Consider the following 26,311-nt stretch of genomic DNA (forward strand, 5'->3'; position numbering starts at 1 on the left):
TGGCTTGTCAAATAAGAAGATTACACGCTGGGCTTTAGTTAACAAGATTTTTAGAAATATGAAGCACAAATATTGAAAAGCTTCAGCACGTAGCAGTGGCTGCATTGCCTGGAGCTCATTAATTCTGAAGGTGTTTCCACTGCAAATCTGATTTTTTCATTGGGCTCCCTGGGAGCTGCTGGGCTGCCTCATGTCCTGTCCCATGGCTCCTGGGTGACCGTGGGTCCCCAAGTGTCCACCAAAAGGCCTGGGAGCCTGGGAGTGGCCCAGGGCAGTGTCACCACTCGTGGTGGGCGTGCAGGGGCTCTTCCAGCTGGGATTGAGCATTCCCAGGAGTCTCACTGAGGTCAGACTGCTGAGGAACTGGGAGAAGGGTGTGCAGAGCTGCTTAACCTTTGGTTTATTCCAGCTTGGAATGGCAGCACTGGGTGTTCTGAGCCATCCTGCCAGTTCTGTCCTAGCCTGGTGCCTGGGGGCTTTTGGCTGAGGGGAGCAGCCACATCACCTGGAGAGCTTGGATCTGTGCAGGGCTGGAAGTTTGGCTCTGCAAATGAGTACGGTGGAGAACTACACATTGAGAGAAATTCAATTTATTTTGTACAAGGTAGGATCCCTTTGCACAGTGAACAAATATATTACAAATCTGTCTAGCCTTAAAAAAGTATTGCCATTTTGGTGCCTGTTTCCTAAGCTAACGCTGATATACAAGAAGGTACTTATTTTTGTTGGTTTTGTTGTTTGTTTTTTTTTTTCCTGTTAAGCTCTATGCACATCATTGCATTTGGTTTCAAAATCCTGCTTTGAAAAAGACCAAACCAAACAACTGAGCACATCTCTGCTCTCTGGAGTCTCATTGCAAGCTACAGCAACACGCAAACGTGGGTCAGGCCAGCAGCTCAGGCTGCTTGTGCTGGGTGCCAGGGTGGGTCTTAACAAGAGTATTCCTTATCCAACTGCCTTTCTCTTGGTATTTTTGAGGTAAATCTTTCTATTCATGTACGCAAAATATATTCCTACTGGGCCTACAAAATAATTGTTTCCTTACATCTCAAATAAGGCTTTCCTGGAAAACAAAATTGCTATTGCTGATCAGCCAGGGCCCCCATGCACATGCAGCGTTCGGGAAACCTCGTGGGCAGGATCCTGCTCCGGGAGCCTGGGGTGTCCTGGGGGTCCAGGCTCACACTGGGGGTTCAGAGCCAGCCCAACCACCTGGAGAGTCCTGGCTCCAAGGGCAGAGGCTCCCAGGGGCAGAATGCCCAGAGCCAGGGGCTGTGATCCAGCCATGAGGGCTGAGCCCATCTGGGGACGTGTGGGGACACATCTGGGTCCCACCACGGTGCTCCAAGGATCCAGGAGTATTCCCAGCGCTGGGATCCAGCTGCTGCCCCCGAGCTGGAGGGCTCCTCTTGCCAGTCCTGGGCCCTGCAGGTCACTCCTGGGATCGTGCTGGGAGCAAACCCACGGGGCTGGTGGCATCCTCCTCCGCTTCCATCAGACTGGCAAATGTGCAACAGAATATTTTTTATATTTAAAAGGCAATCAACTTGCTACTTCCACGTTTGCCTAATAAAATTACATACTTAGAGTCAATACTACTTCATGCTCAAAATCTACAAGGAACTAACGGCAAGTACTCTACTTTCTAGGTCAATAGAGATTATAAATTAAAAAAAAAAATCATGGTGGCTCAGTCCAAAAATTTTACCATGGGTCAGACCCTTGATAATTACTTCACAAACAGCTGCTGAAAAAGAAAACCCAGTTTCAGCTCCATTTAATGACATTTCAGGTAGAATCATCAATGGATAAAGTTGCACTACATGGTAATGCACATCAGATTAAGAGGAGTCATCAGTGGCATGCTGACAGTGAATCATGAGGAGATGGTTTGGGAAGATGGGAGAGAGAAGCCGATGTGGCTCAGCTTTCAGAAAGGAAATGAAACCAGGGCTGGTCTGTGCAAACCTGCAGCGTCCCAGGGCAGGAATTGGAGGGGCAGCAGTTTAAACTGCCTGACAGATCTGCTGGATTCAACTACCAAAAGAGAAGCTGCATAAGGAAAATCAAAGCCTACCTGTGCCAATCAACGTTTAAAGTGTGGTGAGTGTGAGACTCATTGTGGAAACTCCATTCATTAGCAAAGATCAGGGGATGTTTGGAAAGATACTAAAAACTGCACAGAAAGTGTCTGTGTTAATATTCCTCAAATTCTCTGGTACTGAATATAGAGATGACAATCTCAGTGCTAATTACCAAGCATGATCTGCACAGGTTGCACATGGTGATGGCAGTAAATGAGCTTTCCAGACAGTGACATGACAAGTTTCCCTGCTCTCATTCAGAAAAATGTCCGTTCCCATGACAAAGATGAAAATAAATTCCAGCGTATTCCTAGTCACCTCGTTCCTAACAGTAAAAGTTCTTGCTGCAGTCAGTAGAAATGTACATCCTGAAGTCCTTCAACTTAGCATGTTTTTGTGGTTTATTTTACAGCAAAGCCAGGGTTAGGACACGCCACGGAGAGTTTTTGCCTGGAGCACAAAGACACCTTCCCGGGGTGATGTGCTCCAGTCCCACGTGGAGGAGGCTCTCGTTAGTTCCAGGTACCCATACAAAAATGTCTTTATAAATAACATCATGCAGCAGCAGTTGGCCCAAGCTGATGTCGTGTTAAGTCCTTGCCAGTCCGCAGGGAAGGAAGGAAGGAAGGAATGGCTTCTCCTCTGCTTCCTCACAGTCTGTGCTGGCAGCACAGTGCCAGTGAAGTCCATCCCTTAGGACTGCTTGTCCCAAGAAGGCCCGTGCGTGGGGCTGTGCCGGACGGGGAGCAGGTCGTAGTGACCAGGAATGTGACTGTTCCTAGGCAGGTCATAGGGGTTCTGAAGGTAGCTGGCACTCCGACTGCGGCCGTCTTGGACTATGCTGACAGTGGGCTCTGGGGGAGCAAGGAGAACTGGGTTGTGGTGACCAGCAGCAGTCCCAAAACTCCGCATCCTCCTGGGTCCCTTCCAGCTCAGGACATCCACCACTGTGGCTCAGCTCCCCAAACCAACACACCAGTGCTCAGGCCTTCCCCCTGCCAGTCCCTGTGCCACGCCAAGCCCGGGATCCATGTGCCAGGACAGGGGAAAACCAGCACCTCCACCAACCCCCCTGTGCCACCCACTGCTTACCAACTTCGTAGATGTTTTTGTTGGCTGTTGATGAAGTTGGCATTTCGGAATACGGGGACTCCCTGTGACCAGGTGATTTCATTTCCACGTAGCTGCTCTCAGAGTGTTTGCAGGTTAAAATGGGGGGGTCTTTAATGGTGGCGTATGGGTTTTCACTGCTGTTCAGGGAACAAGTGCTGGAGCTGCACACAGATTCTTTCATATAATCTGCAAAACAAGAGTGGAGTGGGTGCGTTAGGGTCATTAGCTTAATTGGGTTAATTACAACTGAGCCTCTGCAGGAAGGCTGGGGGGCACAAGGGGCAGGGGATAAGGAAGATCCTTGAAGCCTCCAGCACAGACACCCGGTGCTTGTGCTCTGGGTGTTCCACACCATTGCATCCACCACTCACTGGCAGGAAAGAAATGAAAACCTGCTCAGTACTGAAGGTTTTCCTGTGAGAGCTCCTAGCTGCCGTTTACTGCAATACTTCATTTGAGGTGGCAATCCTTTCCCTCCCTCCCCCTCACTCCTCCGGAGCCGTGTCCATCCCGCTGCGCCTGCCCCGCGGGCAGTCGGCTCTGCAGGCAGGAGCTGCTCTGGGAGCTGGGCTGCTCAGCCAGGGGCCTCGGCACATCCAGTGCCCTGAGCTGGAGGGCACGACACTGCCACAGGCTCTGAACTGCACCAGTGCAGCCTCTGCACGTGCAGCTCCTGCTTTTGGGGTTATCCAGCATCCTACAATTGGGGAATGCTTGGGTTTCCACAGAGGGGGACAAGCCTCCATCTGAGCCTCACTTCTGCTCTGCTTTTTTCCCCCCTTTGCTGTAGACAGCTCCTGCTCCTCTCCCCTGGGCTGGAGAGGAGGTGACAGAGGCACTAGCTGGGGAGAACAAGGTTGGCATGAGAGCTGTGACCACCGGCCTGCCCGCTCGGTGACCCTGGCTGGGACAGACCAGCCTGCTGCAAGGTACAGTGCCAGTCTTGCTTTAAAAATAAAAAAACAATAGAGAATAAATAGGTCTTAACATTGACATTCAAGAACGTGCCATTGCTGCTGTGTGCATCCTGCTGGGCAGTGCCAGTAATTTAGAATTAGAGCGATGCAATGAAAGATGAGGCATTTTCTTGTGCTGGGTTACAGTACAAAGGCAGATCCTGGTATATATGAAATACTCCCGGTGAAATAGGGGGACTTGCAAAATAGCTGCAATCCCAGCTGCCCCCGCTGTCTAGTATGGGAGACAAAAAGAGAAATTCAGGTTAAGAAATAGACAGACAACATGACATCACTTCTCCAAACCTCGGCTCTGAGCCTGCCAGCCCCATCCTGCTCCCTCACGTGCCAGGTTTGCTCCACTGTGAGTGACTGTCCCTCCTTCAGCTCTGGGGTTGTGTCTGTGTCTGTGTGTCCATCACCCCTGGCCTGGTGCCCCTGAGGGAGGTGTCAGGTGTTGCCTTTCTGGGCTCTGATTTCAGTGGCACCAACAAGTCTGGAGAGCCCTGAGCTCCAGGGTGGGTGAAAGCAGCCCACTGGGAAGCTCCACTGCACACAAATAGCTGGGACCATCAGGATGGGGAGGCTGGCAGAGGCCTGGCACCAGTGCAAGGTTTATTTAGTTAGAAAACTTAGAAACTCCTTGTCTGACATCAGCCCCGGTGAGCAGTGCCTTTGCTTCCAAGTGAAACATGCCTGGTTTGGTAGATGACAGGAGATGGGAACCAAAGCACCAGTGACATTCCCTGGCTGTTGGCTGCAGGGTTTGTCCCTGCAGTGTCACCAACCCAGCCTAGTACAAGTGAGTGGAAAACTGCTCCATCCCATCCTTCTACAGAGAGCAGGGCAGCCCTGTGAGACCAAAGGCTTCTGCACATGAGTGAGCTCAATGTTGGCTTTTCCTGTGTATGTCACTTAAATCCAGGTGCCCCAGTCTGGGATCTGTTGGTGTTAGAGGAAACCATAGACAGACAAATGAAAGGCTCAGCTCCACCTGCCAGCAGCTTACAGCTCCTGGGGCTACTGCAGGAGATAGAGCTCGTTAGGAGAGCCTGGGCAGCCTCTAATGAGCCAGCTCTGCATTTTGGGGTGAGGGACATGGAGATTATCATCAACTTGTTTCTCCATTTCAAGCAGTGCTGCTGAGCAGATGGCCACAGGGTGAAAAGCAGGATTCCCTCTGTGCCCCAAGACCCCCTGCAAAGTGTTCTCTGTCACACCACGGCTGGGAGGGAACAAATCAAACAAGAGCTGGGTGTAGATTCAGGACATGTTGATTATAAAGGACTGCTGACTGCTACAGCAAAGAGCAGAGTGAGAATTCCTCCTCCTGCAGAGCTGCAGCTGCAGGTAAATATCTGTGTGGTTTGTTTATGGAATTGGGCACATTGGAGCTGGCAAAGGCAAAAATCCCAGCACATCAGCTGTTTTATTTCATCCAGCTCAGCTACTTTTATCTCCCTAAGCTAAAATCCACCTGTACTGCAGTTAGGGCTGACATTACCCCCCAGGCAGGTGTCCCTCAGCCCTTCCCAGGACCAGTTGGCAGAGATCAGTGAATGCCACTCAGGCTGCCCAGACTTGTTTGGCCTCTCCCAGGAACTGCCTTTTCCCAGGAGATATTGAGAAACAGCGTGCCTGAGAGCCCATCCTGCTGACGTAAACACAGCTCTGTGTCTGCCTGGGAGCAGACCCTTGCTTTGGACACAATATATTTTATGGAGCACCAGTGGATTCTGGGATTCTGGGTACACCAGGGAGTCATTAGCCCTCAAGAAATATTACGTGCAAGATCACGGAGGATTTAACTCTGAAGCTGTAGAGTTATTTCTTATTAAGGTAATTTGGGGATAATGAAGAAGTCTGGCATCAATTGTCAAATTTTGTTTCATGAATTAATTTAAGCAGAACAAACATATTTATAGATTCTCAGCCCATGGTGCTGCAGCCATGTGTGAGCCCTAGCTGTGCTGCCTCCTCATCCCTCCCTGCCACAGGCTCCAGCTCTCATGGAGGTGACAGCTCTGCCCCACAATGCTGGGGCTCACTGGAAGCACTCAATCAGCTGGACTTCCAGAGAAATATTGGGAATATGCTCTAATTTTGAAGTCTCTGCCTTCTGTGTTGCCTGGATACCAATCACCAGACCTTTGGAGGGTTTATTTTTGTTAGCAGGGACTGGAAATGTCCCTCCCCCAGACTGGGTTCCTCTCTTCTCTCCTGAATTTCCCCTGGCGTGCTGCAGACAAGCCTTGGATCCCCCAGCCCAGGTGGAAGTGCTGAGGGAGGTGCTGTGCCCTGGCAGAAGGTGCTCTCCTGTTTAACCCTTGCTGGGATGAAGTGCCTGTGCTGGCTGCTGTCCCTAGCCTGGCCAGCCCTGGCTGCTGCAGGGACAGTGACACAGCAAGGGCCCATTGCTCTTCTCAGAGGACCACAGGAGTGGGGACACATCCTGTACAACAACCAGGGGAACCTCTCGGAGCCCAGCCCTGCACCCCTGGGATCAGTGCTTCTCTCTGCTGGGCTTTTCCTGGCTCTTCTGCAAATAATGGGTGTTTTTCCTTAAAATGGTCGTGCCTGAGGTCACATCATCCCATGAGTGCAGGACTCTTCATTTAAAATCCAAACCTCTAAAAGCAGAAGGACTCAGCTGAAAGGAAGAGCTCAGGAATGGCATCACTGAGCACCATGCACAGGAAAGAAACTGCTCAGAAACCTGCTCTGAAAACCCTCGAGCCTGGTGAGCCCCTGTCACCAGGTGCCACAGGGCTCAGGGTGGCACTGTGACAGCCAGCCCCTCTCTGCTGCTCTCAGACACTGGTGTTGACACCTGGCAGCCCCAGATATCTGTGCCCAACCCCTGGAGCTCCACAGCAGCTCAGCCACCACCCCGCTGGTGCCAGGCTGCACAGGGGACCCTCTGCTGGTGCCCTGCTCTGGTCTCCTCAGAGAACTGGGGCAGCAGGAGGTGGCCCGGGTTCTCCACAGCCTCAAGCCCCCTGTGCCCCTCCCTCAAGGCTCTGTCTGGCCCAGGGCACCAGAGATCACTTCCACTGCAGGACAGGCTGTCCCCAGTTAGACCACACTGGTGGGAAAAGACATGGTTTAAATTGGATGAAAGTAGCTAAAAACCAGGCACCTGCCTGCCAAGGCTTTTTGCTGACAGAATCCAATTGTTTGGGACTGGGAGTTTCTTCCTCTCCATTTTGTGAGGAATGTGGTGAGTCAGGGCCTGGCAGGGCAAGGAGAGCTCACTCTGAGCACTGGGCTCATTCCCAGCTCCTCCTGGGAGGAGGCTCCCCTGGGACTGGGGGTGCCCGGCTGCCAGGGAGCCCTGGGGCTGCCAGGGATGGACCTTCAGAGGGGCTTGGGAACCTTCAGCCTGCTTCTGAGAAGGTAAGGCAGCTTCTGAAAGGCAGCTGCTTCTGAGAGCCCTCAGCTCCTATGTGCCTGCAGCTGAGCTCCCAACATACCTGGGAAGCCAGGTGTGCCCCTGTGCCCTGCCAGTGCCAGCCCTGCCTTCTGAGGCCACAAAGAATTCCAGCTGTGGCTTCTGAGCCTGATTTTTCAATTTGTAAAGAGGTAAACATGTAAAGGAAATTGTTCAGATCCTAAGAATTAAAGAAAATATGTAGCAGCTGAAAATGCATTTCACAGTTCTCTGTCACTGTGGCTCTTTTTCTCTGCCCCACTGGTGCCCCTCTGTGTGGATGGGAGTTCCTGCTGCATGTGCTTAAGGTACCTTTAAACTCTGTAAACACAGTAAGTTTAAACTAATGAAGTTAATGGCTCCATGTAAAGGGAACAACTAGCTCTATTATAATATTTTTCTTTTGAAAGAGGAGTTATTGAAGTAGCTGAAACCAGTGGATTGAGTATTTTGTATATCATAAATCATATATGTCATAATCCATTTAATATTTTTACTTTAGCTTTATCAACAAAGACTTGGTTGTTGGTTCTTGGTTTCCTTTGGTGATTCTGTGTGGCAAGGTGATGTTCTACAAATATTGCATCCCTGTCTTTTGAAAACAGCAGCTACAAAGTGAATATTGATCTCTAGGCCTGGCTATGAGCTGGTTAATGCTTTTTATGTGGAATAGCTTTTGATATTCCCCGTTGGCTGAGCCCAGGGTGTGGCTGTGGAACCCCTGAGCCATGGCAGAGCAGGGGCTCTGGCACAGCCCTGCTGTCCCCTGGCTCAGCCAGCGCCAGCCCCAGGGCACTGCAGGAAGAGCCTGTGTGGTGTTTCCCTCCTCGGCTCCCTGAGGGACATTCCCAGCTGTAATTCAGATCAGGACCTCGGCCTGAAAGCTGCCTATTCCCCAGGAGACAGATTCCTTGCTCCATCTTCTGGAGCACAAGCTCAGTGAGCTAAACCCCAGCCCAATCTGCCAGGAGCTGTGGGAACCACTGTGCCGAGCGTTCCCGTGCTCCAGATGGAACTGGAATATTGAGAATGTAAACGTGGAGGAAAGGGAAATGTAAAACCACTGGGCCCTGTGCTCGTGACTCATCTGAGATCCTCTTTTAGACCTGCCCTGGAGTCAGTGCCACCAGTGCCAGCGTGAGGGGACCTCGGCCTCAGGGAGGGCTCTTCTCCAGCTCTGCTCTCAATCCCTCTCAGCAGAGGGCACGAGCAGGGGCAGCTCCTCTCCTGGGGCTTTCTTTTAGCTCAGCATGGCCAGGAGCAGGGAAACAGCCCTGTGCCAGCAGCAGCTCCCCCAGAGCCCCTGTGGCTCCTACCTGAGTGTGCCCTGGCCAGCTCCACCTGCCCTGAGCTGAGCCCTCCCTTTCTCCCTGTGCTGCAGAGCCCTGGGAAGCTTTGCATCCATCACTCATGGCCAGGAGTGCTGGGAGCCAGGCAGGCAGCTCGTGTGGGTGGCTCTGTCCCTCCCTGCCGGGCTCCTATCTCACCTCTTCTAGGACACCCTCCTCACACCTGGGCAGGGTTCTGCAGCTCTGGATACCATACCTTTGAAGCTTTTTTCCATTATGTATGTGTTCTGACGTCTATCCATCCCACAAGCACCTGCATAAAAATGATATATAATGGAAAACAAATAAATATTTATGTAAATTGGATTGCTTTGACTACTGAGCAGCATATATTCTTCCCTCTAAATTGTACATCAAGGCCCTCATTTAGGGAGGCTCTTAAGCACATCCTCAGCTGTAAGCACACACTCAGCTCCAGTGGGGAGTCCGTGCACGCCTGGAATTATGCATGTGCTTAAGAGTTTCCCTGGAAGGGAGAGCTCTCTGCAGCAGGGTTACCAAGAACTGCCATCCATCAGGAGATCAGGATAAAAACCATCTGCTGAGACATTCATTACTGGAATGTGTGAAAGAAGCCTAAAACATGCCCTTTCAAATCTGAGTCTGCAGGTTGCGTTGCAGCACTCTGTGACTAATTTTAGGCTTTGTTTTGTTTGTGGAGAGTGTCGTATTTAACTCACAGCCTTAGACTCTAAGGTGTGCACAGTCTTCTTAAATTACCTACTATCACTTTGCTCATGAATTTGCAGTTCAGTGACTGATGTGACAACAGTCCCTAAGTGACCACTGTGCTCTGACAGCGCAGCACCAGGAGCAGAGCTGACAGCCAACAATTCTGCCTTGTGCAGCTCCAGAGGGACTTGCTGTTCCTCACAGAAGCTGAGGCAGAAGGGGATGGGGACCTTTTCCATTTTTACTCCTGCAAATTACCCTAGATATCAATCAAAAGGAAAATCTAATGTAAGCCTTTAAATCTTTTTAGCTATAGAGTCTGGTGTTTCCTATTGACTGCGGCAATCAATACAGATTTGGTTACTGAGAAACGTCCTTGTGGCTTATGGGATTCCCAGGCAAGTAACTCAGTTACACTGGGAAGAGAGCCCCACAAACAGTGTGTCCCAGAGGTCTCCCAGCTATTTGTCCTTGTGTGTCCTCTGGTCTCTGCAGAAAAGTTGTCATGGCCATGGGCTGTACCAGCCCCTTTTTGATGACGGCTTCATTTTTTTTTTTTTTTTCTAAATAAGGGAAATTACTAAATTAGACAATAAATGTGTTACTGGCACATCAAAGACAAACCAACCCTTTGCTCTGGTTCTCAGTGCCCATCCCTGAGCACAGGAAAGGGGCTGGTGGCACCCAGCTGCTCTTCTGGCCACAAGTGACCCCCAGTCCATTGGAGCACCTTCTGCTTTGTTCTGCACCACGAGCCAGTTCCAGACTCACCTGCTGCAGAGGGCAGGGCAGCCTGGGAGCTTTGGGCAGCTCTGTCCCAGGGCAGGGTGAGCTCTGTGCTCTTCCCCTGCTGTGCTCTCAGCCAATTCATCCCTTGGCCCAGGGCCGCAGGGCTGGGGCTCCCCAAGGGCAGCCCTGGGGATCACACATCCTCCTCCTGCCAGGGCTGAGCAGGTCTCCAAGGGCAGCATTTGGAGCTCACCCCGCAGAGCAAGGCTGGGAGGAGCACTGGAGAGCTCCCAGCTGGGGTCCCCAGGGGAAGGGGCTGTACCCAGGGGGAGGCAGTGGCAGGGAGCAAAGGGACCCAGGCTGAGCCATGGGGAGGTGCATTGCCCTTGGGAGGGCCACACAACCCCACAAAGCCCTTCCCAACCAAAGATTCCCATAATTCCTCCTTTAGTTTTCTCTTTTATCTGTTATAATAGTGTGGGTTTATGACCCATTTTTTTGTATTCACTCAGTTCCTTGGGAAGTGAAATGAATAATAGATACATTATTTTTAAAACTGCAAAAGTAGTTAAATGTTGAAAAGTCCTAAACCAGCCAGGGATCTGGCACTTCAGGAAAGTCCAGGTTTAAGTCTGAAGCTAAATTATCTGCTGGGGTGAAATCAGTCTCAGCTGGAAATAGTTTTCCACACCTTTTGGCTTTGAGAAAAAAGTGAAGTCAGCTGTGAATCAAACTTATAGCCTTTGGTCCTCTGGAATAAATGCAGCTTTGAGTCACTCATGATGTGCTGCAAATCCCACTTTAGTGTCTGCATCCAGGACTGCTGTTAAAAAAGCATCAGAGATAAATCCAGCTCTGCCTGCAGCTGCTGTGGCCAGTGCTCCAGATAATGAGACAAGAACTTTTCCTGAGCTCAGGTCAGTGTTTGGGAGTTTTCACCTGCTTGGGATGGGAGCTGGAAGCTGGGCTCTGCCCCTGCCCAGTGCAGACTGGACTGGAGCAAGAGGGATTACTCACAGGGCAAACAATTCCAGTTCTGCAGCACAAGAGAGAGAAAATGCAAGGACAAGCCACTCCCTGAACAAGGACCAGGCTGCCCTGGGGAGGCAGTGACACACAGGAAGGTGACAAAGCTCTTCTTGGCACCACAGTTCCCAAACTCGGATGTCTCAAGCCCACATCCATGGGAATTACTTGTGCTCCTCCCCAGACTCCACTGAACACAATCAGCTCTCTGAAAACCTGGAATTTGAAGCTCACAAACAAATGTGCAGCAGTAAAAGTACAGGCTTTGTCCTTGCATTTCCCACTTGGGAAGAACATGAACTTGGCAAACAAAGTCCTGCTAAACAGGTAAAACACCTGCAGTCTGGTAAGATCCACTGCAATTAAGAAAATCCTTATCACTGCAGGTTTGAGGAGATGAGTGTTCAAGCTAATTTTGGTGTTGATATTCTTACAGTTTCCTTTCCCCAGCTCTAATTTATGTTTAGGACACTGCAGTTTCTAACAGGGCTGTAGACATTTCTGGGAGCCTGGTTCTCCTCATCTGCTGGCTCCATCCTTTGGGCTCACCAGAGGAGTCACTGGCTGAGGAACCAGTGGAGACTTTCCATCCATTCCAGACTTTCCCTTCCATTTCTCTTCCATTTTCCTCTCTCTCCTTGGCTCACTCCCACATCTGCTCTCTGTGACAATTCATGGGGTCACAGCAGAGAAGCTGGGCAGTGTCCACTGCTGTTTTTAACTTTTTAACTGAACCCAGCCCTGCCCAAGGCTTGGCTGCTCTTCCAACACATGAGTTGGAGCATCTGTGTTATGAAACCAAGGCTGATCGTGGGGTCACAAGGTGGAACACGTTTTTAACTGTGGTACTTCCGTGCTTGATGATGTTTGAAAGTCAAGATTCCCTGTGTGACCTTATTAGACTTTTATTTTATGTTTATAATTCAAAGTTGAAGGTTTAAACTATCTTCTGAAATTTTCATGAGAGGAACCTGCAGCTTTTATTGCACAACAGTAATACCAAGAAATGAAAACTTGTTATTTGCATGTAAAAACAGCCTTGATCTGAGCAAGGATTCAATGTTGTGAAAGTCAGAGAAGAAAGGAAAAAAAATCTAATTTTCATCAATTAGCTTGAAAAAAGAAAGAAAAAGTTATCTTGGATGCAAAATGCTATGGGAAAAATTGAGTGTTCTGCTGGAGGCTCCTTAGCTAAAGTATTTATCACTTCTAGATCGTTCTTGCTGCAGAGGCATTTAGCATCATTTCTGCTGGTAAAATAAAATGCGTGAATGCAGAACAGAGGTGGCACATGGGAAGCTCAGGACAGCACAAGTTAAACACAAATAAAGCAAATAGTGTGCAAAAAAAAGCAGCAAAATAATAAAAGCAAAATGAATGTGGTTTGAGAAGCATTTAGAAACCCTCACACACAGCCACCTCTTTGTCACATACAGATAAGCACAACAGTGGTTCTGCAGCTTATGACACAGAAAGCATTGATGGTGTTGAGGATGAAAAGATTTTGCACTGAAGTTTGACAGGTTTGTGATTTTCCTGATGCAGGGAAGAGTTATCTGTGGAGTGGGGCACGGCGTGGGCCTGGGGCAGGTTGTGACGCCTGGTGCTGCCCTATGTTCATTCCTCTGCCATGTGAGCTGTCAGATAGTTGACCTTAAAAATCCCATAATACTCCCTAATGCTGCACTTTCCCTCCTCCTGCATATTTTCAGTGAGATGTTACTAATCCCAGGAAAGGAAAGGGCAAAAGCTTTGGGCCACTGACGAGCCAAACTCAGAGTGCTCAGATAGGAAAACAAATAGCATCCAAAGCACTAAATCTGGGCAGGATTTGAGCTAAGAGCTGCTAAAAACCCTGTTAAAACTCAAGCCAGGAAGAATAAACTCAGAACAGGCAATTACACTTCACTCTTGGCTTGGTTGCACTGGCTGGTGGTTCAGAATTGCCACAGAATGATTTACTGGGAGATAATGGAGCATTGCACACCCCAGCTCCCACAGAGGCTCCACACCTTCATCAAGATGCCAGTATTTAGTGCTAAGCTTTATTAAGCATGAAAGGAAAGGAAAAAAAAAAAGCCAAATTTGAATTTTTAATGTCCTGAGTTAGTCCTTAAAAAAACATTTATAGACTAGATGATAGTGATTCAACAGAGCAACCTTGGAAGGGAGACTAAAATGAATATTGACTTTGCTTTCCCAGTCTGTGGTTTGTGGTAAAGGAAACAATTTTTAATTCTCCATCTTTCACTACTGGCAATTCTGATTGTGAACTAAAGACAACAGCAATATTCCTCATTATTGTTAATGCCTTTATGAAAGGCTGATTTGGATTTGGAATTGCTCTAAAGTCTACTAAAGTGATTAAAGTGTTTAAAAATTACTGACCTAGTTCATTCAGATAGCTGTAGGGTCTCCAGTCTGCAGTTTCTCTGTCAAGGATTTTGTTACTGAGCTGTTCAAAAAGTATGATAATGGGTTAATGCTGGAAGAGACAGACAGTTCCCACCCCAGACTACAGCCCAAGGATGTCAGGAATAAAAATGGGAGGTGACTCCTGCCTTGGCCTCACCATCTCAGCCTTTATCTGTGTGAGTTGGACAGCTGCTCACTGGCATTAGGGAAAATCACAAAGGAAAGTCACTTCACCAAGCCATGAACACAAGCATGCTGGAGAACACAGGATTTCCTTTGGAACCACGATGGGATGCCTGTGGACGTGGGGTGACACGCTCCAAACTAACCATGGAGATGGATGGATCAAAGCCCTACACAGCATGCACAGGGGGCTGCCTGGAGCCTGGGGGCTGCTGGCACTGACAGGAGATGCAGGGGACACGAGTTCTCTCAGTTCAAGGAAAATCACTTTGGCAATGATGGAGCACAAGGGCCCCTGTGGATCTGCCAGCAGAGAGGAGAGTCCAGGGCTGCCCTGGAGGTGGGACAGCCCCTCCAGAGGGTGCAGTGAGAGGAGAGGGGTCTCTGCTTTGGGGTGCACGGCCCCACTGGGCTGGGACAGAGCAGAAGGGGCTCCACAGATGAGTGGTCACCAGCTGAGCCCTGCAGGGGGGTCTGGGAATAGCTGTAGGTGCTAAGACTGCTGAGCTTTCCTCCTCACATTATTCCCTTGAAAGCCACACCTGCAGGAATACAGCTGGTCCAGAGGAAGGGTCAATTCAAGAGCAAATCCCAGCCTTGTTTCTGAAAAGGTACGAAGCCATCACTGCCCTCCTGTGTCTGCTTCCAGACTGGGAAGCCTCCTGCTGTGTTTGGAAGCATTCAGCTCTGCTATTTTACTGTATTTACAAGAAAATGCTAAACAAAATGAGGTTAAAATTGAAAGAGAGCATTCAAAATTGCCACAACATTTAATTTTTCCTGATCTACCATTCCTTTTTTCTTAGCTGTCTTAACAGGGTTTTAGACCTGGAACAAAACCCCCCACTGACGTATTGAAGCCTATTGGGATATTAAATCCCAGCTGGGGCCCAGCACCTACAGCCACATTCCAAGGGCATTTTCACCCCTCCACAGTCCTTTCCAACAGCCCTCAGTGCTACTGCCACCTCTTGGGCTACAGCATCCCTGGTTTGTCCCTGTGCCCACAGAGCTCCCGCTGTCCGGCACTGAGGAAACTGCAGGAAATCAGGAGAGCCCAGGAGTCATTTCCTGATCATCCAGCAGCTCCCTGTGCTTCCAAAGTGGGAATGGAAACAGAGACAGCAGAGGCAGGGATGGATGGAGGGGTGGAGGGATGATGGATGGGTGGATGATGGATGGATGGATGGATGGATGGATGGATGATGGATGGATGATGGATGCAGGGATGGATGGATGGATGGATGATGGATGGATGATGGATGCAGGGATGGATGGAGGGATGGATGATGGAGAGATGGACAGATGGGGCAGTTGGACAGCCCAGCAGGGGCAGGGGCATGAAGAGCAGATCCATTTGGAATGTGGTCACTGGGAGGAATTCTACCCTTGGCACCACCAGTTCTCCTCAGCAGAGCCCACAGCTTCATTCTTCTCTTCAGAACTTGCAGCCAGAGCACAAATGCTGATTTTTCAACCAGCTGCACACTTACAGCACATTTATTAAAGTCTTGGGGTTTCTATTAAAAGTTGTGGCTTTGCAGGATTTATAAATCAGCTCACAAACCTAAAATTTGGCATGAAGAGCTACGGGCTAGAATTGATTTTTTTAATGAAATGATTTGGGGACATTTCTAAGTTTTTCTGAATGCAATTTTTCTGAATGTGATTATAGCTGTCTCTTTGTGCTACTATCATTTCTTAGCGCACTATAATTTGTTAACTTTTTTTTTTTTTAAGATAGAAAATACTTCAATTTTTACTGTGAAGCAAAATTGCTTTTCTGCAGGAAGAAATCCTTCATAGTAAATTTATCCATTAAAATTCCAGGCTGGTAATTTTAGCAATTTGGTTAAAACTACCTCATATCTGGCAACTTTTCCTTTAAGATCAACGAGATACTAGCCTGAGTAAACAAAGTCATTATCTGCCTGTCTGAAATAGCTGGATAGATGACAGTGGCCACTTGATCACCACCAGCCATTTGTCAATGCCCAGGTTTTTAAGTCCATGGTGATTAGGCAAAGAAGTGCTGGCAGGAATTCCATCATACCTTTATCCTCCAGGAGAGCAATCAATAATTTGACATTTATTTCCCTAACTACTGACTTCAGGTCTCCCTGATCCAAGCTTGTGCTGCTCAGTTTTAGATGCCCATCCTGAACATGCTGCAGCCATTCTCTATTTGCAGTCTTCCTTTTAGCTGGGCAAGTTTTAGTCAGAGGTACTTAAAGGTGCTTTCTGTACTGAATTCCTTTTTATTAGCTGGGTGACATCCAGTCAGACCATTTCCAGTGACCTCTGTTTTGCATGTTCCAATTTTATGTGAAGTCTTTGGTAGAATTTAGGACTTCCTTTAATAGATGTGAAACTGCTGGCTTAAAAAAAATCAGGACATCTAATAGCAATTGATTTTTATGATGTCTGTAGAAACCAACACCTGGACTTTTGCTGCAATGCTGGAAGGGAATGAGGGTGGAATTATGAGCTTTGCAAAAGCTCAAGGTGAGAATCCTCCATTTGCTTGTGACCAGTGCAGCAGCCTCATCCTTTACACAGAGCATTCTACACAAACTTTGCAGTGCTTGGTAAAAGTGAGGTTTGTTTTTACTTCATGCACAATGCAATAACTCAGTCACAAAGCTGGCATTGAAGCCCTGGGAGGGGTTCTGTGAGTGGTGCTGCCAAACACCCTCTGAACAAAACAGGTCCTCAGCAGCTGAAATCTGGTCTGTGGCTCAGCAATGAGAGCTTTGATGTGAAGACACAGGTATGGAGGTATGTAATCGCCATTTACCTGCTTTGAAAATCTTTGGTAATTCTGTGGCAAAAGGTGACCTGAGTTCATGTCTGATAGTCCTTGATAACTTGCAGCATCATTACTAGCTGGTGCTGCACATGTCATGAGAAAAAAGGCCAGACCTACTTGCAGGAGCTCCTAAGCAAAGGTCAAGGTTTGGCTTCAGTTAAACTCACAGTAAAACATCTCCTGGCTCCAGTGGTTCCAGCCTTCTCCCCAGCTGACTTGCCAAGCTCTCTCCTGTGGGAAGAGCAATTACTTGTGGCAAAGTGCTGGGAGTTGAAAGCCTGCACTGAGATGCTGGAGCCTCCTCCTGAGCCTCAGAGCTGCAGATCCATTCTCAGGGTCCTTGCACAGAGATGAAGCTCAGCCCTACAAGCTCCTGCTGGCACCTGGCACAGGCTTGGGGACAGGACTGCAAGGGCTTGGATGCCCCAGTCCTTGTGTCCAGCTGCCTTTTACTGCAAACACCCAGGCACACAATCCCCCAGAGAGCTGATCAAGCTCCATTTCAGCAATAATCAGATTTCTTTGTCCCATTAGTCTTCCTGGGAAGCTATTCCAAAATCTCACTGATCTGATGGTAGAAATCTAATTTCCAGCTTCAATGCATTCATGGCCAGTTCATCCTCATTTGTTCTCGAGCCAGCTCTGTCATCTCACTTAAATAGCTCTCCTCCCTCCTTGTGTTTACCTTGCTGTATTTATACATGGCAATCATGCTCCCCCTCAGCATTCATTTTGCCAGACAAAAGCAGCCAAGCCTTTTCCAGTCTCTTCTGATAGGCTCCCCTTATCCTCCCACTTGTTTTCCTCCTGCCTGTGTTCAGTCTGTGCTCCACTGGCACAACCCCAGCCCCAAACACACTGGGGAGGGTTTGATGCCTCCAGTGGTGCTTGTCTCTCAGCAGCTCCCATGGCTCACCTTCAGGACCTGAGCAGTGGCCAAATGGCAGAGGGGGCATGAGGAGGTGAGATCCTTCCCCCTGCTGAAGCCTGGCCCTGCTCCCATCCCGTGTCACAAACTGTCCCCAGGGCAGTGCTGGGCCCTTCAGCTCCTGCTGAAGCCTCACCCACCTCCTTCCCTCCAGAGGTGCCACCCCGGGAGCTGCAGCAGGGTCAGTCCACAGTGCTGGGAGCCCCCAGGCAGGGAGCCTGCAGATGGGAGAGGGATGGGGAGGAGAGCAGGAAGGAAACAGGAATTAAATGTGTACAGTTGGGGAAGAGAAGAGAATAGGAGTAGGGACGTGAGAAAGAAAAAAGATAATGGAGTAGAGAGATCACCAAGAAAAGAGGGGAGAAAAGGCAAAAGACACAGAAAGAAAGGAGAGAAGGGCAGGGAAGCACAGGAGAGAAAACTCCTCAAGCTGGAGCAGGGCTCCCAGCTGTCCTGCCCTTGTGCTTTGCCCAGGCTCTGAGAGGAATGGCTCCAGCCCAGCTCCAGCCTGATCTCCTTGGAGCACAGGGAGGTAACACATCCCGGCTCTGGCTCAGCACTTCAGACATTCCTCTGCCATTGTTTTTTCATTTTGCATCTGTGCTGGTTCCTTTGTGACCCCAGCTGGCACTCTAAAGAAATGAATCCTCCAAGTACAACTTGTGCACATTTCTCTGCAGAAAGTGAGAATGGCACCAGGCAAACTGATTTGGAAATGAACTCGTTAAGGCAGCTATTAGGGCTTTATATGCTCCTTTGTCTTACTTGGCTGCAGAGCTGCAGACAGACAAAGTGTATTCTTGGCCATCCTCAGCTATTCAGCACTGCAAAGCATTCTCATTAATAAGTGAGATGGTGGGAGATCTAAAGGAAATATCAGGCCATATATTTTGATAAATACCCTGAAAATACCAATTCTATTGGTCTTTCAGTGATTATCAGGACAACCTGACTGACTACAATGGCCAGAGCTGCAGCAGGGGGAGCATTTTCCAGGAGAGCCCAAAGCACCACTTGGGGATTAAACCTTTCCAGCAGCTTAATTTTTGAAGTAGTTCTGTGAGAAGATGGCACTGCAGGCTGGGAATCCAGGATAGGTGCTGGCTTTGACCTTTTCTGAATTGATTTAAATATCTGCAAAAGGATTAGTGGTCCAGATGGACGCTCATCCTAAATTTGACATTATGAGCGTTTGCACTTTCAATCTGGGGAGCAAAAATTCATGATGCAAGGGGACCATCTACATCAAAAAACATATTTACACATCTGTCTAAACATTTCTCTGAGAAATCTCTGGAGCCAGCCTTTTTATTACATTTTAATGAGATTTTCTTTTAACAACGAAGAAATTACTTACAGGAGCACATGTAGAGATATTTTTGCCTGTCCTGTAAAATACTGTCTTTTTTTTGCATTAATCTTGTTCATGTGGCATTCCAGTGAATAGTTACCTTTGGATTAAGGTGACACAGCCTGAAATACCATCATTTTAAAAGCTGACAACCTTGATGAAATCAGCTGCATTTCTTTTTTCCTGTGCTCCCTCTGCTTTGCCCCACCTGGCCTTATTAAGGCTCCAAAGGAGGAGCTGTTTTACCATTTGCCATATCTAAATTTAATGCTAAAGAGCTGAATTGAGTCACAGCGTTGTTCATGAATGGTCTGAGGGAATCAATTGCAACAAATTATAAGGAAAGTGCTCCTGGATGTTCCAGTGATAGGGTTGGAATAGCTCTGCTGGAGAGCCAGGAGTGGCAGCAGAGCTCCCAGAGTGTCCCTGCACGAGTCCTCAAAAGCACCCCAGGTACCTTCTTGCATCTTTCTGCCTGTCTGTGTCAGCAGGGAATTTGTGTGTCTGATGTGGGAACAGTGAAACGGCAAAGAGAGATTACTGATTAATGCTTCATTGATTTACTGGTGTTGTGTTAATGGATAATTATATTTATTGAGTTATTTATCTCTTCTGAGAAGCAAACATACCTCAGAGTTGCTAAGACACCAAGCCTTGCTGACCCAGACAGGCATGAGACTCCAGTTCCCATTCCCAGAGACTGGGAAGACACAGGGAGGGGAAATCCAACCTTTCAGTGTCTGGGACATCAGGAATGCTACCCTGGAGTTTGAAATAGTGCTGGCAGACAACAGGGCCCGAGAGGCATTGCTTTGGGTGATTTCCTTGAACTGATAAGAACATTGCTACAGTGGGGTGGGGTAATATCTACCTTACAGGAGCTGTTTCCATCCAGATTACTGGGAAAGAAGCGTGAAGTCACCCCACATGAGAGAGTGTGGTAGCTTGGATTGGAAAAACAATGAACACTGCTGCTACCCTGGGATATATCTGGGAAGAAAACAAGTCAGCACAAAATACTTTGGAAGCCACAACAGTTCTTAAGAAACTGAAAACATGGTAGAGACAATCTAGCTTAGAAATCTTTGCTGGAGTACTGGGTGTTCTAAAACATCTGCAGATGCAATCTATCCTGCATTACAGTGTGCTCTTGACTATTAGCATAAAATATAAGAGAAAAAAAGCAAAATATTAAAATAATACAGTGTTATCTTCTTGAAGGTGTTAATAAAGTAATTCCTGACAGCTGCTTTGCAGGTGAGAGGAGGGAGACAAAACTCAGGAAATGCATGGGCTGCAGCACAGCTGCCTCCTCAGTTGAAAGGATGGAAGAGCCCCCGGGCAGTCTTGCAGTTGAAACAAATGAAACCTTTTTGTTACAAAACCAGGAGTAATGTTAGAAATCAAGGTGCTATAACTGTACCAAGGAGTCCAAAACGTTTTCATTGTGTGCAAAGGCTTTTCAAAAACCAAAGCTGGAGCCCTGAAAGGCAAACCTGGGCAGTTACATTGTATGCTCAGAGACATTTTATCTATTTCCTCAATTTAAGTTATAAACACATTTACCAAACAGAATAATTTACCAAGAAAGGCATCATATTTATACTGGCAGTTCTAATGAAAACATCAATCCCAATCTGGTTCCAGCTGCATAACAAATAGATACATATTTCAAAGTACCATCAGGAGAAGGGATGGAAAATTTCAACTGGAGCAGCATCATTTAAACAACGAGGCCCTGTAAGGAGCAAATGAACAGGCTTTGCTAAAGCATGGGCTCAAACTGCAGGCAGAGAGGTTGGTTGTGGGGAACACCTTCATTCAAAGGGTGATCAAGTGCTGGGGTGGCTGCTTGAGCCCATCACCACCTTTACTGAAGGCTGGCAGCAATGGGTGAGGAAGGACAGGGACCTGGGGTCCCCTGCCACCATCACCTCCTCTGCATTTACCTCACTTTGAACATGCACTTTGCTTTGCTGACATCTTGTGGAGATCTAGATTGAGCTTAATTTACTGAAGACTATCCTGTTTCCAAGTGGGTTTATCTGCAGGGTGTCTCTTACATAAGGGCTGTGGCTCAGGGCTCGGGGGAAGCTGCTCCTGCATGTGCAGCTCTGACCAAGCACTGCTTTTCTGCTGAAATATGCAAAGAGATTTTCGAGGTCAGCTCTATTTTGTGATAAGTGCAGAGCCTTTGAGTCCCAGCTGTTTTCCAGAGCTGCTGCTGACAAATGATCTCAGATCAGGATGTGATTCCAGAGCTGAAGTCTTGCAGTGAACATCTGTCAGCCAGGCTGCCAGGGCTCTGCCATCTCCCCCAGCTACAGCTCTGTGACATTTACAATCAAACCAACAGGAAACACATCTCTCTTGGGGTCTGCCAGTGGGAACTGGGGCTGGAACCCACCCTTCATGTCAGTGTGTGCCCCCCACCAATACAGCCTTGAGCCTGCTGGGGGCTTGGCTCAAGGGCCCGTCCCCCCTCCCCACAGTTAAACAGGACACTTGGATCTGTGTCTTTCTGCTCTGAAAGTGTTGGGGGAGTCAGCTCTGCCCTCCCCCTTCCCTTATCCACTGCCTGTGGGCAAGGACCAGCTGGAAGGAAGAGCCAGGAGCCTGTGGCTGTGCTGTGGGATTTGAGGTGCCCACAATGTCACCGGGAGCCACCTGAGACCAGGCGAGTTCTCACCCAGCTCAGCTGGCTGGAGCTTGTTCTCTGCACCCAAAATGAGCTGCAATAAAACTCTACCAGAGTGCTCTACTACTTAGCACAGTGTTGAATTAATGATTCTGAGCTTGTACACATCCCCCAAAATCCTTTTCTTCCCCCCCCTTGCATGCAGCACCCTGAACTCAGAATTACTCCTTCCACACAGTTCCTTCTGGTCGATACTTAAGTAGCCACCCAGGCTGATTTACCTTGATAGCACAGTCCATTTTCTACACATTTATTCATGAAACTCTTGTAACTGCTGGCTGGAAATACATCAAATTCAAATTTAATGCTATCCCTGTTTAAAAAAAAAAAAAAAAAACCCCAAAAAAAAAAAAAAAAAAACCCAACAAAAAAAAACCCCAACCCACAAAAAATCTCTCTCTTCCCAAAGGTGAGAATTTTATTCTGGTCTGAACAGCAAGGAAAGACCTAAATGCCTAAAGGAAAGGGAATTAGATTGAGCTCCTGCTCTGAGCCTGGGCTCTGGGGTGCCACAGAGAACATCAGTCCCCATCCTGCAGGACAGTATTGTGGAAACTGGGCACCAGCCCAGCCACAAAAAAGGGAATAAGTGAGCACTCTGCAGTAAATACAAACCCAGACTTCTCAACTGCTAAATGGAGCTGCTTCCTTCTCTTTGTGTGGCTCTTCTCTGCCCACACAGTGTCAGTGAGACGGCTGAAGGCTCCAAACTGGAGGGTTCACTCTGCCACCTCCCACCACCCATCATCTGCAGATCATTTCTGGAAGTGTCTCGTCTAGGCTTCAAGATCCATGATGCTTTATTTGTGTTAAGCTTTGCTTAGCTCTTGGCTCTCAGCAGAGGATTCACCCATACCAGAAAGTTTGCTAAGACCTTGATAGAACCTCAAACATCACTTCAGCCCATAGCCAATCTTTGTGAAAGTCCTACTAAAAAATCTCTGCTGCTCTCCACACAGTTTTCCCTTCTGGCCCCATCTCCTTGAACTAAACAAAAAAATCTTTAAAATCTTTTTTGGATGTAGTGTACTGCTCTCAGGCTGGGGAGCACCATTTTGATTTCAGGCTTATTTGGGAAAGTTTGCTCTTGGAGCCATGTGCTGTGGATAAGCCCTCCCAGCACAGGAGCTTTTCTTCTCCTCTGGCTGCTGGGCAAAGTGTGTGTTTTGCTGCCACATCCTTCATCCACAAATGCAAAAGAGTCCAAGGGCTGCCCAGGGGGTTCCCTTTCCTCATAATCTCTCTCACACATATGCATGGATTATCAGCCTCACAGGAGCTGAGGACGTAAAGACCAAAAACATCCTCCAGAAATAAATGTGCTGGAGGAAATTGCTGCCTCCAGGAGCTAGGGATCTGTGTATGTGACTCTATTCAGAAACAACACCACCATTACCCAAAGAAGAGTAAACAGGCAAAAGAACAACTGGCGATTCAGGAGAGCCATAATGTTACAACTCACAGAGGGCTGGATGCTGCAGCCATCCAGGTGGAATTCTTGCCAAAGTACCTGGCTTTACATGGGATTATATCCATTGGACAAGCACATCTACATGGTATTGTGCCCTTAATCCACAAGCAAACCTGCAGGTGAAGGTTGGAATCCCTGTTCCCTCTGTGCAATATTGCTGCTGATGCCTTGTGAGGGCTGAGCTGGAGCAGAGGCTGGGCACAGCTACAGAACAAAGCAGGGATTGATTCCAAGGATCTCCTCCATGGATGCACCTTGGGCAGCAGCAGAGCCCAGCCAGGGCTGCACCCAGGATGAACCCAAATGGCCCCAAAATGCACGAGGGTCACGGCTCTGTCCCTGGGCTCAGCTCTGCTCCATGTGCACATTGCAGCTCAGTGCCCAATCCCACTGCAGCCCCTGCAGTCCCATCCTTGTTTTCCTCTCTTCATCCCACGGGCTTTGTGCTCCTGGGCTGAGATTTGGATCATCTGTCCTTGGTGCCCAGCTGGAGCAGGAATTGTTTTGTCTCCCTGCTCTGTGCAGAGCTCACCATCCCCAATGTGGAGCTCAGACCCACCCACTAAAGCAGCACAGAACCTGAAATATGTAAAAGCCTGAGGCATCACTGTTGCCCTTCAGCATCCTCTGTAACACACCTGCCCTCAGACACACACGTGTTGTCTTGCCAGCCACATATTCCTTTTCTGTGAGCTTGTCTCCTACCCACCTCTCCGTGTTCTGCTGAGGAAGGAGCACATCAGCCCCTTTCCTGCCTCTCTGCTCCATGGAGGAGAAGCAGCACTGGTAAGGCCAAACTTGGGGCAGTTACTGAAAGTCTCAGCAGGGGAATGTACTGGAGGACAGTCAGGATTTGGCAGGGAGTTTTCAGAAGCTCTTGTCTAGAATTTGTAAATGCCCTTCTAAAAAGGGCAAAATCCAAAACTTGAAACAATGCTGGTACCTGCAGGCAATTTATAATGAGCTGAAGATGGAGCAGTGTGTTTCTATCTTCTTAATCTTCCTCTGCAAGCTCAGATGGCAGAGTTTTCCAATGGGGAGGAGGAAGAAAACTGTCCTTGTGACCTCCAGAAAGAGATGCCTGACCCCACTTTGCTGCAGCTTCCTGAGTGATACAATTTCTATTGCTAGAAGGACTGCACAAAGAAAGTAAGAGGAAAGGCCCAGTCTCTGCCTTTTTTCAATTTGTCATTGTTTTCAATGACAGCATTAAAAAGGAGATCACATCTTCCAAAATTCAGACAATTTGTCAAGAAAAGCTGTCCTCCATGGCAGGAACAGAGGATAGAGAGAAGGAAGAATGCTTTGATCCTGAAGAGCCTTCCTCTTCCTCTCCCCTGCTTTCCTCAGCTCCTGGGAAGACGATTCCCACCAGCTGTCTATGTGACAAGGACTGGTCTGCACACAGCAGAGAGTGACAACAAACAGACACCTCAAATCACAGTCTGCAGCACAAACAAAACCAAAACCTTATGACTGACCCAGCCAATCCCATTCCTTCAACCAAAAAAGGCTTCCCAAGGTTTCTCAAAGGGAAACATCTCTGCACTGCAACAGGAATGCACATGACTCAAAATTCCATACAACATATTTCCTGCCTAGGTATATCCCATATCAACTTCCACACAGAAAGCAGCTCAAACCAGTTTTATATTTGCTCTCCTGTCCCATTTATATGTTTAAAGATCATGGTATTCTGAGGAAGAATGGAAGTGTCATTATTTTTGAGGCTCAATAACACATGTTACACATCACAGAAACTTGTTTTTCCCCAACAGACAGGAATATGAGTCTGGATTTGATTAACATAAAAAGACCCTTACCAGAAAGTGAGTAATCTGTATTAGTCATCCTCATGGCTGGAGTGTAAGATACACTTGGCATGTCATGGCCCTTCTCCTTCTGTTTCCGTCGATACCACACAAAGAGTGCCAGCAAGACCATAATAATTAGAAGGAGAATAATAATTCCAATGATTGCTCCCACTGAGTGCCTCTCTGATCCAAGAGCAGGGCTAATTTTAGTATAGGGGTTTAATTCTTCCATCATAAGAGCCGCTGTTAAAAGTAATTCATAACACACTGTAAATTGAATCGTGCATTTCATTTTTGAAACACTGTATTTTTTAAGTACATCACTGGAGAGGGGGAGAGAGAGAGGGATTTTATAGAGAGAATTCCACTGTACCTTGATCACAGCGGATTCCTTTGAAGCCTGGACTGCAGTAGCAGGTGCCTGTGACGTGGTCACACGTTGCATTGTTCATGCACTCACACAATTGCTTGCAACCATAACCAAATGTTCCTGGAGAGCACTCTGGGGAGCCAAGGAAAAACATTGGAAAGAGTTCTTCTGTTTTTGGGAATGGGCACAACACTCGCCATGGGAAATTCAGTCGAGAAGTCTCCCTGCGTTTAGGATCTCTAGGATAACACCCTAATGTGAAATTATTATTAGTCTAAAGCAGGAGCTAAATGCATTCTCTGTGCAGTTTGTTACTTATTAAACTGTAACTTTCTGGAAAATTCATAGAATGAAATAAATTATAGGTACAAATGCTTTAGAAGACTTGATGTATATTAAAAATGTTCAGAGTTTAACAGAGCTTGAGCTCAGAAGCTGCAGACAACAGAGCTCAGCATTCTTCACCAACTTACCTGTCTTATTTTTTGTGGGGGGAGTTGCAAAGAAAACTTTTAATGAACCTTTGTATGAACCCAACAGCCTTTACCAAACAAACCCCACATGCTTTCCTACTCATCCCTGCCAGTGCCAGGTGAATAGAACTTTGCAGGTGGAATTTCAGAACTGAGGATCTGAATGGTTTGATTTGCTCTGCTTCGGTGTCAGGGTTTCTCATTCAGAAGGAATTTCTATCCTGTCTTTGTGTTTCTATCAAAGACTCAATGTCCAGCTGAGAAATTTATTCATACAATTACCATGATGGGCTATTACAATAAATCTATGGGCAGCTTACTGTACTTCTGGAAGCATTATTCAAGAATAAATTGAAAGAAACAATGTCTGTCACATCCCACTTATTCCATGGAGAAGCTGCATTACTGAAAACATGCACCCTTGCTATGATCCTGTGGAA

At 47.8% G+C, this 26,311-nt stretch overlaps 1 protein-coding gene and 1 long non-coding RNA gene across 11 annotated transcripts in view; one reads left to right on the forward strand and one right to left on the reverse strand.

Moving 5' to 3' along the window:
* Positions 1–574: 574 nt before the first annotated feature.
* Positions 575–26,311, reverse strand: part of MEGF11 (multiple EGF like domains 11) — a 267,348-nt gene continuing 241,611 nt past the window's right edge. For 3 of the 7 annotated variants that reach the window (XM_064388956.1, XM_064388954.1, XM_064388957.1), the window contains 7 exons: positions 25,402–25,530; positions 25,038–25,271; positions 19,917–20,035; positions 13,748–13,814; positions 9,129–9,185; positions 3,177–3,383; positions 575–2,938 (listed from right to left, as the gene is read on the reverse strand). In XM_064388956.1, coding sequence (XP_064245026.1) covers positions 2,778–2,938; positions 3,177–3,383; positions 9,129–9,185; positions 13,748–13,814; positions 19,917–20,035; positions 25,038–25,271; positions 25,402–25,530 — 974 coding nt within the window. In that variant the 3' untranslated portion in view covers positions 575–2,777. Of the gene's footprint in view, positions 2,939–3,176; positions 3,384–4,205; positions 4,389–9,128; positions 9,186–13,747; positions 13,815–19,916; positions 20,036–25,037; positions 25,272–25,401; positions 25,531–26,311 lie in introns of all 7 variants that reach the window. The other 4 variants (XM_064388958.1, XM_064388960.1, XR_010347592.1 and 1 more) reach the window with 3 other exon arrangements.
* LOC135280746 (uncharacterized) lies at positions 10,488–21,200 on the forward strand. 4 transcript variants are annotated; one of them, XR_010347595.1, is made up of 4 exons: positions 10,488–11,686; positions 12,796–12,882; positions 14,494–14,568; positions 16,388–17,703. It is a non-coding gene; the product is annotated as an uncharacterized LOC135280746 (long non-coding RNA). The 4 variants fall into 4 exon arrangements; XR_010347596.1 differs by lacking the exons at positions 14,494–14,568; positions 16,388–17,703 and adding an exon at positions 19,924–21,200; XR_010347594.1 differs by having other exon boundaries at positions 12,796–14,568.

This window comes from Passer domesticus, chromosome 14 (assembly GCF_036417665.1).
Source record: "Passer domesticus isolate bPasDom1 chromosome 14, bPasDom1.hap1, whole genome shotgun sequence".
NCBI lineage: Eukaryota > Metazoa > Chordata > Aves > Passeriformes > Passeridae > Passer > Passer domesticus.